Source organism: Sinohyriopsis cumingii, chromosome 6, assembly GCF_028554795.1.
Source record: "Sinohyriopsis cumingii isolate HCF-2022 chromosome 6, ASM2855479v2, whole genome shotgun sequence".
Lineage (NCBI taxonomy): Eukaryota > Metazoa > Mollusca > Bivalvia > Unionida > Unionidae > Sinohyriopsis > Sinohyriopsis cumingii.
Window position 1 is genome coordinate 131018614 of NC_142966.1, and position 14733 is coordinate 131033346.

A 14733-nucleotide genomic window follows, 5' to 3' on the forward strand; every position below is an offset into this window, starting at 1 on the left:
TTGAGTAACAGGGAGGGTAAGGAAGGACATGTTATGTAATGGAATATTTGTTACATAAAGTTATTTGTGGTGATCTCTCACTTACTTCAGATGAAAACTCTATCATTGGTGAAATCATAAAGTTTAAGGTCTTATTTTGAAGTATTGACTCTATCGGATATATTTTAATGTTTGTAAGCTATTGTTGAGAAATTTCTCTTCTGATAATTTCACACATTTAGATTATTAAAGTATGGCAATATGAATTGTACAACAAAATTGTTGTGTGCCTAGTAGAGTAGATATAAAGAATCTATGTTGGGGTTTGGACCGAGACAAGGAAATCTCAGTCAAGGGTTTATATTATTTGTCTCCCCACGAGGCTTGCCCGAGTGGGGAGACATAATATAAACCCGCGACTGGGATTTCCTTGTCTTGGTCCAAACCCCAACATAGATTATTTTTCTCACCCAATATTTTCCTTTAAAGTAAAAAGAATTCTGTACTGGTGTTCACGTACAATGTTTACATGATGCACATGAATATAAATATGTTAATGAGGACTGTGGTTTGATCGTTGCATCTGAAGTACACAGTTTATACACGTGAGCAAAGAAAAATAACAACATAAAACGTCGCATAATAATGAGGTATTATCACATTTAATATATGGATGCTATATGAAATTGACAATAAATAATTAATATTTTTTACAGGAAACTGTTTTATTTTCATCAGTTCCAATTTTGAAAAGTTATATTGTAAATAATAAAACGATATTGGCTGCTCAGCTCTACTGTAGGTATACTTAGTACAAGCTGTAACGAAGAGTAACATCTTTCTTTAGATTAGTCATGGGTAATTAGAGATCTGTGTCACTATCGTATATAACTATTCTTTTATTTGGAGGAGGTGAAACTGTGTGTGACATACTTGTGTTGTCCTTAATATTGATAGTAAAATTACCCCCATGTATAATGGACCCTCCAAAAACGGACTATAGTGGATAACCATGTGCTAAACTTTCAAGTTCACAGATTCTTTGAACATTTCAGAGGCGTAGCGGGGGGGGGGGGGGGGGGGCAGGGGGGTACATATGTCTCTGGGCGCCAAGGTACAGGGGCGCCAAAATGAGGCTTACAACGTTACATTATAATAAGTAAACAAGGGTAATATTCAAAAATGTGATTAAACGGGGAGGGGGCTGGGGCGCCAATTTTATAGTTCGTCCCCGGGCGCAAAATATCATAGCTATGCCTCTGGAACATTTATTTTTCTGTCCTGGAAATATGGCAAGTGCTACAGTGAAATTTGCTTAATGTGTTGATGGATAAATGATTCCTTCTGGCTGGTAAGTGTATTATTTGTCATTAAATATGTAAGTATATTTTTGATTCAACCGGGGCACATTGGAGATGCTTAACAAAATTAGAAAAAAGCATGTTTTATATAACACTTTTCTGGCTGTTACTAAGTTTTCCGTAGTTGTTAAGAGAGTTGGGAGGCTATGAAGTGTATAGGTTTATAGCCTGTATGCATGGATTAGAGTTTCCTGTTATATTGTTCATTTCACACAGCATTGAGAATTTTATCCTATCTGTAGCACAGTCATTTTCAGGTCAGCATCATTAAATGTAGCTAACAGTATATAATTTGTTTCACACGAAGTATTTATAATTAGTTAGGTAGCTTTAGCTACATTTAATGACGCTGATTTAAAAATGTACTGAGCTAGGCCTGCATATAGGATAAAATTGACCATGCTGTGTGGAACGAACAAGCATAATACCAAAAAGCTCGACATCATATGCGTTTATCTTTGTCTCTCCTGAAATGTTTTTGTATGGTGTGTTCTCAAAGATGGATTTAACTTAAGTTACTATGTTTTTGTTATATATTTGTTGTTGTTGTTTGATTTTAATACAACTACGTCAGGCACAGCAAAAGACAACAAGGGTTTCTTTTTTTAAAAGTAGTTCTGAGCACATGGACACCTTGACTGAGACGACTGGTCTGAGATGACTAGACTGAGACAGGAAAAGTAAGGTTAGCAAAACAAGTAGATTTCTCTGTCGCATGGGTGAGAAAAAGTCATTTGTGCATCAAATGAGGTAGTCATTGTAAAGGAGATGAGAAACAAATGGCTGATTATATCTGATGCACACAAAAGAACCCAAGAATAAAATGTGTTTGTGTGGATTGCATTGCAAACCAAGAAAATAGCTTTAATCACTTTTCCAGTGTTGGCCATAATTTTTCCAGTCAGCCTTCTGTTTCCCAATCATATTCATTCAGGGTGATTCCTGGCTTCAATCAAGTAAAGAATTACAAAATAAATGAACAAGATTCCTATTAAGTTTACTTCTAAATCTTCTGCAGCTTATACTCATATCTACATTGAATCACTAAAGCATAATATTGCTTACAAATGCATGAAAGTGATTAAGATTTTGTAAAAAATGAAAGTTTGATTTATTTACTTTATTATCGCAATGGAAACACAATCAAATCCATTTCCATTCAGAGTGAACAGCTAACTTAATGTTAATCCCATGCCATTATTCTGGAACTTGAAATATTGCTTGATCATGACTTGTTTCATCCAAGTTCATGCTTGGATACTGATTCAAGTCTAATTATGAGCAGGAGTAAATAGAATACCATAGAGATTATACTATATAAATGACCTAGAGTGATCAAAATAGAAAGGACAGAATGTGAACACTATGGAAATGATGAAAGTGGGCACCATAGAAATAACCCAGTTTGTGAACAGCATAGAAATGACCCATTGTGAGTACCATGGAAATGACCCATTGTGAAAACCTTAGAAATGACCCAAAATGAACATAATAAAAATGACCCAGTGTGAACACAATAGAAATAATCCAGAGTGAACACCATAGAAATGATCCAGTTTGAACACCATCAAAATGACCCAGTTTGCTTAATTGTCACTTAGGGAAATAAATTAATCCAGCAGAACAGCATGAAAGAGCTCACATTTTTAAGCATTCACTCATGGTGTGAGGCATCTTTGTAATCAGAAACTGTCAAGTCACCTGTCACAGGATTAACATTAGCCAAGCCACTCACAAACAACTGAATGGTTGGATTGGTTCGAAGGCTGTTGGAATATATATTCTATGAAAGTTAATTGACAATTATAGGTATTGGCAGAGAGCTAGTTGACCAGTCAAATGTCAATACAGAGAAAGATAATGAACCTAATAAATTATCTGATATAGAGTACAAAATTAAAATTAGTGTGATACTAAATTTGAACAGCAATTTGTCTGTTTTGACTGTTTATCTGTGTCTCTTAATTGTCTGATATATATATATATATATATATATATATATATATATATATATATATATATATATATATATATAGTACAAACATATATCACACAATTCATTGATCATTAGATAACCAAGACCCATGACTATCAAAGTTGTGCTGAAACAAATATTCAAATAAGAATATTTTTAGTGACTATTCAAATAAGAATATTTTTGAGAAAATTCAAATAAAAATATGTTTTGCGAATATTCAAATACGAATATTTTTAATGAATATTCAGATAAGAACAATTTTTGGTGACTGTTCAAATAATAATATGGTGACTGTTCAAAAAGATTTTTTGGTGAATATTCAAATAAGAATAATTTTGTGTAAATATTCAAATAAAAAAATTTTTTTGTGAATATTCAGGTCATAAATTTGTACTCAGATATGTGTTGTGTCATTTTTAGTGCACCTATAGAAAGTTTATCAGACTTTGAGATGACCTCCATCTTGTGTAGCATCCCTTAGAGACCATAATGTCAGACCAACAAGTTTATCTCACATTACTTTTGCCATCAGTAATGCCAGATAAATAATCAAAGAAGTAAAGAACAACTTGTATGTTTACCATACTATGTACATATACAATGAGTGTAGGTCCATGAAGCTGGAAAGGTGACAATGGCTGGACTGATTAATCATGCTGACCTATATTTGGATACTCTTAGTTATGTTCCTGGGACAAAACAACAATGCAAACTTGGTTTTGATAAATAAATGATGTATGTCCAGATTGAATCATCTTGTTTGATATTAATTTTTTTTTAGAATTATCATGCAGACTAGTATTTATAAATCTTATTTAGACATACTATGATAATTTTTATGACAACATAATTAATATCACTTCTAAAAAGGACTGTAAGGGTTAAACACATTTTTGGAATTTTAAAAGCAGTTCAGACTCAGAAAAGTTAAGAGTAGTTCGCACTTAGAAAAGTTAACCACATCAGATCAAGCTTTCAAGAAGCTGGACTGTTCAGGTGCACTCATGGTTCAAGCATTCACCTCAGATGTGGGAGGTTATGGGTTGGAACACCAGTCCGGTCATACCAAAGACTTATAAAAATGGTACTAACAGCTGCCTCGCTAGATGCTGAGCATTAAGAGGTTAGTGTTAGGACTGGTCAGCCTGGTGTCAGAATAATGTGACTGGGTGGGAGATCATGCTAGATGTTTGCAGCATGATGCCTCAGTGCTGGACATCACTATAAACTGCAGACATTGCAACAATATGACTGAAAACTTTTAAAAAGTTACATTAATATCCAAATAACACACATCAAGAAACTGTTAAAATTTGAATACATACTTGACCATATTTTTTCAGGCGTCATTTGGAAACTAAAGAATAAATGCTGTGTCTAGCCTATTTTTAAAACAATTATTCATACATTTACTGGTAATGACATTTTATGGAGATAGAAAAATATGAGTTGAGTAAATTGAACTCTTTTATGAAAGCAGGGCCTTGCATTTGCAGTCACAAAACAGTTTTGAGAATACCCCTCAAGTAGTCTTTCTATGCATTCTCCATTTTCATTGGCTGCCACTAATTATTGCAGATATAGCTATGGTGGATCTAATGGAAATGAATCTATCCATAGCTCTTTCAAGTGTTTTCTGAGATCTCATCATCTGTTTAATTATAGATGGGTTAGGTAGCATAATAATTCAGTTACCAGGAAGACAAGACAAGTATACATATAAGATTGATCACAGTTGCTTACAGAATTTTTTTTGAAATTCAGGCTTAGTGACCTCTGCTATGTGAAAGTGTCTGTTGTATGAAGGTGTCCACTAAATGTTTTCATTGTATATGTGAACATCCATTTTGCATCATATAGAAGTCAGTTTTATTTTTATTTAAAAATTTTCACTTGTTGCGTGTTTATTTCAACTATACCTTCAGAAAGAAGGTGGATTTTCCAGCTACAGACCATGCCAAACTTCTAGATTACTCGCCACAAGAATTTTGCTTGAAGCAGAAAATTGAATCACCATCCAGAGTCCAGAGTGGTCAAGAAAGACAAATGCTAAAAAGGGTAGGCTCAGTACCAAATCTCTTCCAGACGAGCCCAATGCAAGAATACAGGCTCCCTGTAGAGTCCAAACTATGTCCACAACCAAGGTTTGAGTCTTGGGATAAGCACAAAACAATTGACTTTGCACCGCTGGATTATCAAAGGAGACCACATTCACCACAGTTAAGGAGACGGGACCATATATTCAACTATGCAGATGAACTGCTGACATTGCCTAGAGCCATGCATAAACGTGCATCTGAAAAAAGCATAACTTTAGAAGGACTAGAGGACAAAACTGCTGATATGATAAAGGAAATTAAAGTTGGGTCAGTTTCTATTGTTGTGAAGCAAGGAGATATCACAAAGGAACAGGTATGTTGACCAACATTGGGAAATTAATCATTTGGAAGGATATATGATACAGTAAATACTCGTGTATAAACCCATTTGCATATAAGTCTACCATCCCCCAAATGAATAGATATAAACATTAAAAAGTGCATGACCCGAGTATAAGCCGACCCCAAAAGTCCAAGACAACATAACAAGATGCATGCTGTAAGTTCAAAATGCATTTATTTAGGCAATCTTACATTAGCAAAGATTACCCACATAACTCTCTTGGGGTTGGCATATATGATTATTACATAGAAATGGTATAAATTTGTTTGAAAAGTCAATTTCTTGTTTTCTTATTGTTTTTGCCTACAGTAATTCAGATTTGTTTATAACTTGATCAGATGATGACAAGAATTGAGCATTCGCGGATTGATCTAGCACTATCTCTCCTTTTTGACCCAACTAATGTTTATGTGTGCTTCATGGCTGTAGATATTTTTATGTCAGTGCACCAGTAATTACGTTTTTATTTTGCCTTGAAGTTGTAAATACGTAATTGATTAAAATATTATCCCTTTATGACAACAATGAACAACAATAGGGTTTGATTCAATGCCCACTATTAGGCTAGTGAACATATTTACATAATGGCACCACTGCATGTACATTATAGTTTGAACACATGCTGAATGAAGTACATCCTGCTGAATGAAGTACATCCCATGGATTCGAATCACAGGCATCACTGCACTATATTTTTAATGATAAATCAAAAATACAATATTGAAGTTTCAGAAATAATGATTCAAAAATTATACTAATACTGTAAAAATTGAGTTGTAGTTTGCTTTGATGTAAGCGACCTTACACCCCGTTTTACAAAACTACAATAATCATGCTAAAATTACGGAGTAAAAGGCAAGTACACATCCAAGTACTGGAATACTTGCCGGTTAAAATTCCCTCTTGACATAAGCCAGTTTCAGGGTTTTAATAATTAACTGGCCTGTATTGATGTTGGAAAATAAAAGACAAATCTGCCAGTTATAAACAAAGGAGATGCTGAAACTTCCAGCTTCCATTATGTGCAAAGTTATGATTTTGTTAGCTAAAACACAAAAGTAAAGTAGATTGATGATGATCATATTTGATCTATATTCAGAAATTTAACCTTTATTTTTACCATTCTTTCATGAGCATGTGAAAGTTATGCTGACTGTGCCTTGCACAATTGTACATGTGTCCCTTTTCATAAAGATTACCTTAATTTGTAGCATCGCTTATATCATTGAAAAAGAGTATCTCCTGAGCACATGGATCAATGTAAATGAAACAGCTACTACCAACTAGCTGAAGTGTTAGCTGGAAGAATGCAATCTGATCAGAAAAATGAATAAAGCAAAATCTGCATCTAATATGTTTGGGAATAAACAAAGAAAGTGACACCAGGCACGATTTGCACTGTGTAAGTACTGTACATTATTGTACAGCCTGGTCTCCCAGGTAAACTTGAACAGGCCCGTGAATTATGAAGTCTTTACCTTATTTAATTTCATGTTGGACAAATCAGAAAATATGCACATGCAAAATAATAAAAAAGCAATCATAGTAGTTTATAACAGTTTAGTAAATGTTGGAACACCGAGGATGTATTTTTTTAACACATATACATCTTAAGATAAGGAAAAAATTATTTTTTTCATGTCCCAAGATTTACAGCCATTATTGTAGTCAACAAAAAAAATCTTGAAAACTTTAAAATTTAGACATTGGCCCATGGATAAGCCAACCCTTCTTCTTCCAGGCCTTTATTTTTTCCTAAATTAGTCACCTTATACGTGAGTATATATGGTAATTTGTGTTCCAGTTTAGTTTTGTGATATGGCTGACTTGTCTTTATATTCAGTTCAATATTTTTCTCTACAGTTTATGCTTTTATGCCTTTCATAATATGACTTTATAGGTTATTAGACTCAGTCCTATACATTTGTGAAGTAGATTGCCCACGTATGAGAAGCATGTGATGTCTATACAATCCATCATGTGTACTAGTGTAGGAAAGGTGTATTTCCAACCATGATCAGGATTTTGTGGTAGAGATGAGGCTTTACATACAAATTTGGATCACTTGGATGAGATTTCGATATTTCACACAAAAACATATGATGGATAATTTTTCGCTCATTTCTTACTTAGAAATTGTGTTGGAGAAAAGATGTTTTATCATCAGTATTGATATAGTTTTGGAAATACAAAGTATTTAAAAAGCTTTTACATCATTAAAAAGAACAGAAAACGTTTGTTTATGACAGGAATTATAGATTAGAGGTTAACATGAGTGCAATCATATGGGACATGAATATCTCTTATGGGAATTATGCATATTCCATATGGTTTTCTAGCATGGCAAACAGTATCACACACATAGCAGTGAGAGAATATGATCCATCATAGTATAAGCCATACCACCCTAATATCTGACTTTGTAGAAAGGAACATGACTTTGTAGAAAAGAACATGACTTTGTAGAAAGGAACATGACTTTGTAGAAAGGAACATGGCTTTGTAGAAAGGAGCATGACTTGGTCAATTGTCAGTAAACTCTGATACTGAGGGTAGAATTCACTTATCCAACATTAATGCATATGAGAGATAATTTTTCTCTCATTTTTATCCTCAAAGATCAGAACGGCATATAACATAAATCTTTACAGAGTATTCTTCAAAAAAAGATCCATCATTAGAAAGAGCATGAAACATTTAGTTTGCAATAATAATTTGTGAAAACAAATATTGATACTGCAAAGCTGGTACAATATATCTTTTCAAAACTTAAACAGCTTTTAATATTTTCAGACATTTATGACATTATGAACATAATGATTTCATGTATATTGTCAATAAGTACACTCATTTGGGATTAATAGAATCTTTCATAGGCATCAATGTAGGAAAGGAAAATTTCATGAAAGAATCTGAAGTTTGCATCAGAAGTTTTTGCTGAGAACCTTATACAAAATGTTGGCCCCATCAGTGGGATTTCCTCTCTGACACTTAAGTGTAAGATTCGTTTTCCCATACTCCTGAACAAAAATGAGGGCCAGCTTGTCAGAATGGTGTACTGTGAATACTGATTTAAATTTCAAACAGTACAAAACCTAAAGAAAATGTTCTTACCTTTAAGTTTTCAAGAACATTGGTTGAGACAGCTGCAATTCTTGTAATACATCAGTAGAGAGGGTGAACAGACCACTTGCCAGAAGGTTCATTTTTTAAAAATAAAGCTTTCTACAAAAATGAAAATAAAAAGTCAATAATGTTAAACTCAAACCTCTTACAAAAGCAGAGTTTCTCTAACTGGGTTAGTCTATTTTGTTACTCGGTCTTTGTCATTTGTGTTTTTGAAAATTTGTGGGGGGTTTTTTTGTTTACCCACCATGACACTCATTTGTGGTTGCACCCTCTCTTCTGCTGTAATGTTTGAGTAATTAAATCATTATTTTATCAGTCTCTCAACGAAAGATTTTATCAAGACCTATACGATATCATGGTCGAGGATTATTTATTGTTACAAATCCATGTGGAGTAGATTGTGCTTTTGAAATGAAGTTTTTGAACTTAATCATGTCCATATCTCCATTAAACACAACTAAAATATTACAGTTATCTCTGATCATTTTAGGTATTTGTGTATATCGCTGAGTAATATAAATCACATTAATAATTTTATGTCTGCTTTGAGAAAATATCCGAGCTGGATTTGATTGTTTGTCCAACATTACATCATCGTATACTACAAGATTATTAATACATCCATGGAGGTCATCTGCAGATGGGGATTCGTCAATATCGGTGATAAAATCAATAATATCATTACCATCCTTGTCCAACAATTTTGCAGTTTCATTAAAATCTTTAAGCACATTGTAACATCTCTGATCATAAACTGACAGAGATACTAAATATAACTTATCCCACTTAAGCCATCTCATTATCAGATTAAGTAATAATTGCGTTTTACCAGACCCAGATGGACCTGTGATAATTGCTCTCATAGAATTTGGTACCACTGGACGATGTTTTACTGACTCTTGCTTTCGTATCGCTGAGAAATCAATGACATCCATGCTGTACAAATATAATAAATAATATGGATCTATATTGTGTTCGATGCAGAGCATCCACCCCCACAAGTGGATTAACAACTTTAACAACAAAAAATAAAATGTGTGTACTTACAGGCAATGTGTGAAATGTGGTACAAATAAATATACATTTATTTCGTCTCGTAGGAAGACAATTGGTGATATCGCTGCTTCATTAGGAAAATTACCAGGAGATCCATGGACCAAATACCCAGGAGAAAAACATCTTCCTGGATATAATTATTGTGGTCCTGGAACTCGACTTGATATCCGACTTGACGAGCAAGATCAACCAAGACCTGGAGAGTATCCAATAAATGCTATTGATCAAGCATGTCACGTTCTTGATGTAGCTTATAAAAATCCAGATTTACAACAACGACACATTGCAGATGTGAAGTTGATTCACTTGTTAAATTCCATAAAAAATAAATCCTTCAGAGAATCATTAGCTAATTGGTTGGTAAGATCTGCGATGAAAGGTAAACTAGTATTAGGAGCCGGTAATTAATCAACTGATTATTATTATAAAATAATGGAATCAATTTATTATAGCCCAAGAGGGTATTGGAGGGGTAGAGCAGCAATTAGTAAACATGCTGATGCAGCAAATGTTACACGTTCTGTTGCTGCAAATTCGTTAGCATGACAGGCAATATGGGAAATTATCTACCACCACATAAGTAAATTCAGCATGCACATTTTGATGTAAGCTCTCCTAATGAAGTTTATCAAGCAGATATTTTATTTTTCCACATGATACTATTAAAATTGGCAGACGTCAATCACGTACATACAAATATGCATTTATTGACGTTGAAAGTAGATATAAAGAAGCAGAACCACTATCAACTAAAACAGCAGCTGATGTATCTGCTTTTGAATGAATTTATCAATGAGGACCCTTGCAATGGCCACAGTTACTACAGGTTGATCCTAGCAAGGAATTTTTTGATGCAGTATCATCTCTGATGAAAAAACATAACATCAAAATCAGACGACGACAAACTGCAATTCATCTTGATCAGGCAATTGTTGAACAATTTAATCGAACACTAGCTGAGTGGTTATTTGAATATCAATATGCAAAGGAAATAATTCAGAAAGCTATGAGATCTTGCGAATGGGTTGCAAGATTACCAAGCATGATTGGTGCATTCAATAATGAAATTACTCGTGTAATTTCTATGAAACCCATCAATGCAATCACAAAAAAACTTTTCAAAACAACCAGTATTAGGTAATGTGACTGTCAGATATTTATATGAACCTGTTGATTTTGAAGGTGGTAAATAAAAAAGATCGATTAATCCTATTTGGAGTATTACAAGACATAAAATTTCTAGCATAGTAAGATCCACGGGTACATCTGCAATCTACAGATTAGATTCATCTGATCTCGATGCTGAATTTTTCATAACATTGAAACATGAGCAGTTACATGTAATTCCTGACGACACATAATTACCACTGCATTCACTTTTATAAACTTACACCTCGACGTTGATTAAATTCAAGACAGATCAGCATCACATTTTTGTGTGTATGAGCAAAATTACTATTCTGCCAACGGTAAATTGTCCTGAATTATTATTTGAATATTGCCACATTACTGGGTTACAGCTCGCACAGAGATTATTCTCTCATTGTTTCAATGTTATGATAAATTGAGCATCGAGATCAGATCAAAGTTGTGCTTATTTTTTTTGTCACACTGTTTATAACAAATTATTTTCTTACTATATCATCGTTAGTTTCCTGAATTTGATTATTTTATTTGGAATCCATGATAACCTTCAGCAGCTGAGATATTCTTCTGACTCGAGACACTGTGAGAGCAGCCAAGTTTGACCGTTCGATACGATCATCAATGATCCAAACATTTGTATCAGAGATGGTTAATCCTTGTGATGAATAAATTGCCATTGCGTATCCTAGCGTCCATGGAGTTTTGTCCATAGTTAATGTACTCTCAACAACACTGACAGGAACTAAAACAATATCATTTAACACAAGATTTTGTTTCTCTGATGATCCTGGTATATCAACATCGATATTCTGTCATCGCATATCTGCTGGTCGATAACAATGGTACAGGTAGATTTTAAAATTTTTCTTTATGTAACAAAACTAATTGTTGTTGAGGTGTATCACGAACTATCTTTCTACTTGCCACTGTCAAATCATTTGGTCTCTGTAAATTCTGAAAATTGTTTATAGGAGTTTATGAAATTATCTCACGCATTATTTCACACTGAACTTTATTCTTTTGTAATCTGATTAATTTCTTAAATTCTCTTGATTCTGGATAAAACGCTCTATGATCATCAGTTATTTCTTCATGATAATCCACAAGTTTTTTCAGCCATTTTTGTTAAGACAATCCAACAAAAGGTGGTGGTTGACCATGATTGCCACACATTATTACAGCAGTATTTTTTTGTCAATTACCAATCAAGAAATATTTTTAACGTTTCTAATGAACCGATACATATTTCATCCCAAACATTAATCCTTGGAATATATTTCTCGTCCATTCGTTAGTGAGACCATTTATCTCCCTTCCATTGAAATAATTCGTGATAAGTGCATGATTTAATATTTCTTTCTTTCATTTATCTTGCGAGTCTTTGTGTAGGTGTTAATACGAACTATATCAAAATTCAGAAATAATTCAATCACACGAGTTGTTTTACCAGAACCTCAAGCCTCATTGAGATATATGTTCAGAGGATCATATACCGATGGCACAGATGACAATTTTAATAATTGCTTTTTTTGGTAATAAATATCCTTCATTTCAACGTCAGCGGATTGAGAATATTTAAGTATGTTTTCTTGTTTTACCCCATTCACCTGATGATGCATAAGTGCGAATATTTAGTTGTTCTAGCAATACTGTATTTTTTCTATTGATATAAAATGAATCCGTAGTGACTCTGACAGCAAACTCAGAAACTCTATTTATCATCAATAAGAGAAGTATCGAAACTTAAGAGAGCATTGAAGATCTTAAATGTGTAAACTGCAGTGACTTACCGTCAGTATAACTCACATTTGTACCTAATTTAGTTCCATCTGATAAATTAACATTACTTCAACTTATAAATGTGTTTCTATTCATTGTATCAGCAATTATAAAATCGAGTTCAGCATCATCAATAATTAATCTTGTCCAATGTCGTTTATGATCATATGATCGTCCTTGGGTGAATTTACCGATTATTTTTCTGCCAAGATCTTTTGCAATTTTATTCTCAAAATCAGTCATATCAGGATTTTCACCATCAGAATATTTCTTTTGTTGTGTTAACCAAACTTGTGTTTGCGAACAATATGATATAATTGTTTCACTTAGAGTCAACAATATTAATATTTTTACATCAAGCATATATCGTAATAATACTGTTGTTGCCCACATTTTTTCTGAAAAATGTTTGCCAAACCAGACATAACAAATCGGATGAAGATCATCGTGGGTCGGGTTTTTCTATCAAGATGGAATCTATATTCAGAAGGTATAATCTTAATCGAGGATAATCCGGTCCGACTAAACACCCCAAGACACCCGAAGACTACCCCAAGACACCCCAAGACTACCCCAAGACACCCCAAGACTGTCCCAAAACAATCTCACCTACCCATTATACATTTATACAATTAAAAAAATAAAATAAAAAATAAAAAAGTAAAAGTTATAATTATGCATTGCATAATTTTCGTTTAACATCAGTAGAATTTTTACCCTTGTCTGTCATCGCCAAAGGAAAGACCCCAGAACACCCCAAGACTCTATAAAACATCACAAGACACCTAAAATAATGTTTTACATTTTAAATTCTTTATCACTTGACCAAAAAAATGTTTTAATTTAATCTTAATTACCCCCAAAATTGAAAATTATAAATACAAGAAATGTTTTAAGTTCAGTCCACCACAGTGGCAAAGAGTTTCGTTCGTGCATCTGATTCTAAGTACTGAATAAGAGTGTTCTGTTACATATGGATAAATGAATAATAAATGCTCTGCAAAGTAATTGAATGCTCATGTTATTTTCATTTATCCCTATATATCCAGGCCACACCACAAGGAGGCACTCTTTCCATGGCCCATTTTTATTGATGTTCTTCATATTATTTTTTTTTATAATTTTTTTTATTTTTTAAATTTTTTAAAAAATTATTTCTAATAGATATTGAGTACATTTTTATCCTCTCGGTTTTTGTTTATTCAAATTTCCATGGCCCATTTATATTGATGTTCTTCATATTATTTTTTTTTTTATTTTTTTTTTTTTTAAATTTTTTTAAAAATTATTTCTAATAGACATTGAGTACATTTTTATCCTCTCGGTTGCTGTTTGTTCAAATTTCCATGGCCATTTTTATTGATGTTCTTTGTATTATTTTTTTATTATTTTTATTTTTTATATTTTTTTAATATTTTTTATTTCTATTACATCTTGAGTACATTTTTTTTGTTGTTGATTTTCCTTGTTTGCTATCATTTATGAAGAAGTCTCAAAACACACAATCATCGTTTTTTTGTCCTTTCGTTCACGGGACACTGTCGCTGTCCCGGTTTATGTGCAATTCTTTTCACCTTATTAATGAGGGAAAATTTTCCATCTTTTGACTTTAAGAACTTTGCATTTTGCATGCATTTTGAGTCCACAAGAAAATTTTGGAAAAGTTTGTTTTTTTCTTCTTCAGACTTGCAACGCCAGACTGCATCATGAACACGGTAGATTTGTTCTTCATTAGTCAGTTGATAATTTCCTGTGTCATGTAGAGAACTTCTATAATCCATAAAATGCAAGTCTGTAACGCCGTAAAGTTTGTGTATTAAATCTTTAGTATGTTTAGGCTTCCAGTCAACGGAAATTTTTAAA

The 14733-nt window shown here is 33.1% G+C and overlaps 1 protein-coding gene across 14 annotated transcripts in view; it reads left to right on the plus strand.

The window, feature by feature from the left end:
* Window positions 1-14733, plus strand: part of LOC149797969 (uncharacterized) — a 146803-nt gene that overhangs the window by 59818 nt on the left and 72252 nt on the right. For all 14 annotated transcript variants that reach the window (XR_016421926.1, XR_016421929.1, XR_016421930.1 and 11 more), the window contains exon 8: window positions 5244-5730. Coding sequence is in view for 5 of the 14 variants with exons in the window: in XM_089963050.1 (XP_089819176.1) it covers window positions 5244-5730 (487 nt within the window). In the remaining 9 variants the exon portion in view is untranslated. The remainder of the gene's footprint in view (window positions 1-5243; window positions 5731-14733) is intronic.